Genomic DNA, 3300 nt, shown 5'->3' on the forward strand with positions numbered 1-3300 from the left:
CGAGCTTTAGAGTTTCTTGAACCTGGAAGTAAAGGGAAAAACATGTATGTTAGGCCGTCAACTTCGAATGCGACCAGTTCAAAAACGTTTTATGCTAATGATTCTGTAAACGTAGTGTGTGAATTTTGTAGTGACAATCATAAATTATGTTTCTGTAAAAAATTCGCTGCAGAAGATTATGAAAAAAGACACGAATTTGTAGCAAACAATCGTATATGTTATAATTGTTTAGGGGCCAATCATTCTGTACGGTTCTGCCAAAATACCATGAATTGTCGCATTTGTAACAAACGGCATCATTCACTCCTTCATCCGAAGGGGGGTTCAACCTCAACTGCTCATGTAAGGGACGTAGACCAAGCAGTTGCAGCGTCCTGTGAGGAAATTGTTGAGAAAAAGGCTGAGTCTGGTAGTGCATCTAACGATATTACGTCGCAATCACCACAAGTAACTCTATTCGCTAAAGGAAAGGTTAATCGCCAAGTTCTCTTAGCTACGGCTTTGGTGAAAGCCGAATCTAAGACAGGTCAATTTCAAATTTATAGAGCTTTCATAGATCAAGGGTCTGAATCCTCATTTATCACAGAGGCTACAGTACAAGGGTTAGGCCTAAAAAAGATTCCCATCAAGTCCACAATAACGATGCTAGAAGAAGCGTCAGTAACGACAAGTTACATGGTATTATTGAAACTCAAATCGTTGATAAATCCGGATTTCAATGTACAGTTAAAGGCATACGTGTTACCAAAAATCACAACGAATCTCCCTGCACGCAAGGTGGACGCGTCGGAATGGCCACATTTAGAGAATTTGGTTCTGGCTGACCCCGGTTACGGCACACCAAGTAAAGTTGATATTTTATTGGGAGCAGCGGTATATGCCCAGATACTGCAGGAGGGTGTAAAGAAGGGTCCTATTGGAACTCCAATAGCACAGTGTACTAGTTTAGGATGGATTTTGTCTGGAGGCTCAGCAGATAATAACGAAAAGAAAATTGTATTACATGCACAAGTGGATACGGACAACGAAATAATAAAACAGTTTTGGGAGATGGAATCAGAACCTTTATTAACCTCAAAAAAGATGTTGACGACCGAAGAGCAGCGATGTGAAGACATCTTTTCAGCAACGACTACACGAGACAACCTTGGCAGATATGTGGTTAAATTACCATTTCGTGATGAGAATCCAGCCTGTAAAGAAGGAAATTCAAGAGAAATTGCTATTAAGAGGTTAAAGTCACTGGAAAGGAAATTTGCTAAAGACAATAATTTAAAAGAGAAGTATACAGCAGTTGTGAAAGAATACTTACAGTTGGACCACATGATATTAGTTCCTGCGGCTAGAGAAAGTGAAAAGCAGTGCGTGTATTTACCCCACCACGCTGTCATCAGGGAGGACAAGTCAACTAGCAAGGTCCGGGTGGTCTTCGACGCGTCCTGCAAAAATGAGAAAGGTATATCCTTAAACGATAGTTTAATGATTGGACCTACGCTACAGCCGGAGTTGCGTCATCTCATTATGCAATGGAGAATACATCCCGTATGTCTGATTGCAGACATCGTGAAGATGTATCGCATGGTAAGAGTGACTGATCAGGACGCTGACTATCAACGCATTGTATGGAGAGATAATCAAACCGAAGAAATACAAGATTATAAGTTGCTAACAGTTACGTTTGGAACAGCGTCAGCACCATATCTTGCCGTTAAAGCACTTAATCAGGTCGCCATTGACCATGCGAGCGAGCATCCAATGGCAGCAAAGAGAGTTGCTGATAGTTTTTATATGGATGACTTAATGACAGGATGTGAAACCATAGAAGAGGGTATAGAACTTTATAAAGAAATGAAGGCTCTACTTAAGAAAGGAGGTTTTATTTTGCAAAAGTGGGCAAGTAATAAGGAAGATGTACAGAGAACTATAGATTTATATGAGAAGGGAGAAAGAGTGCTGGAAAGGGAAGAAAAGAATCTGGAATTAAAACAAGGTAATATAGTAAAGATTTTAGGACTTACCTGGAATAAAACGAAGGATGAGTTTCAGTACTCAGTCACGCTGCCTCCTGTATCTGCTCCTGTAACAAAAAGGAAGATTGTATCAGACGTCGCACGACTTTTCGATCCTTTGGGTTGGATCGCCCCATGTGTTATAAAAGCAAAAATATTTATACAGCGGTTATGGTTAGCTGGTACAGGATGGGACGAAGAACCAACAAGAGAAATATTACATGATTGGTATACTTACCGGGAGGAATTGAGTCAACTGTCCGGCTTTATCATTCCGCGATGGCTTAACACTCAAGCAGGTGATGCCCGAGTGGAGTTGCATGGGTTTTCAGATGCTTCTAAACTCGCATTTGCTGCTGCAGTGTATCTTCGAGTTATCAGTGGATCGGGGGATATTAAAGTTCAGCTGGTTGCAGCCAAAACCCGAGTTGCTCCAGTAAAACAAGTCAGCATACCGCGCTTAGAACTATGCGGTGCCGTTCTGCTAACTAAACTGTTAATGGAGGTCTCAAAGGTGTTAAATGTTTCGAAGTGCAACCTGAGAGCCTGGACGGATTCAACCGTCGTTCTTGCATGGCTAAATAAGCACCCCAGCCACTGGAAGACATTCGTGGCCAACAGAGTTTCCGAAATTCTGTGTCTGCTTGAGCCCTCTCAGTGGTCTCATGTTGCGACGAAGGAGAATCCAGCGGATTGTGCATCTCGTGGAATTCGTCCAGCAGAACTAATCGGTAATTCTTTATGGCAAAATGGTCCTCAGTTCTTACAACAAAAGGTTATTATATACACCAAGCCAACTGACAACGAAACACACCTGGAGGAAACTATTAAATCTCATCACACTCAGCATTTATTAGATGAATGTATACTTAGTAAGTATTCGTCACTTCAAAAACTGATAAGAGTAATAGCTTATTGCAGGAGATTTGTGAGATCAAGAACTAAGATATCAGAGACATTGAGAGGGCAAAGTAATCATTTAAGCGCGTCCGAAATAAACGAAGCGTTAAGCACCTGCATTAAAATAGCTCAAAATAATGAATTTAAACCAGAAATTTCCGAAATAGAGAAACATGGTTGTATTAAAACTAAGACTTCGAAAATTTTGTCATTTACGCCATTCTTAGATGTCAAGGGAGTGCTTAGAGTGGGAGGCAGGTTAGCAAAATTGGATGAAGAAGAGAATATCAAACATCCAATTCTGCTGCCACATTCTTCACCCTTATCAAAATTATTAGTTGCCGATGCACATAGTAAAACTCTGCACGGGGGGGAGAGGCTAATGCTTAAT

The 3300-nt window shown here is 40.9% G+C and overlaps 1 protein-coding gene across 1 annotated transcript; it reads left to right on the forward strand.

Moving 5' to 3' along the window:
* The first annotated feature begins 642 nt into the window (after positions 1-642).
* Positions 643-2941, forward strand: LOC133529886 (uncharacterized). Its single transcript, XM_061867688.1, has 2 exons — positions 643-2740; positions 2931-2941. Exons 1-2 carry the CDS (start codon positions 643-645, stop codon positions 2939-2941), a joined length of 2109 nt encoding a protein of 702 aa, XP_061723672.1.
* The last annotated feature ends 359 nt before the right edge of the window (positions 2942-3300 follow it).

This window comes from Cydia pomonella, chromosome 21 (assembly GCF_033807575.1).
Source record: "Cydia pomonella isolate Wapato2018A chromosome 21, ilCydPomo1, whole genome shotgun sequence".
Taxonomy (NCBI): Eukaryota; Metazoa; Arthropoda; class Insecta; order Lepidoptera; family Tortricidae; genus Cydia; species Cydia pomonella.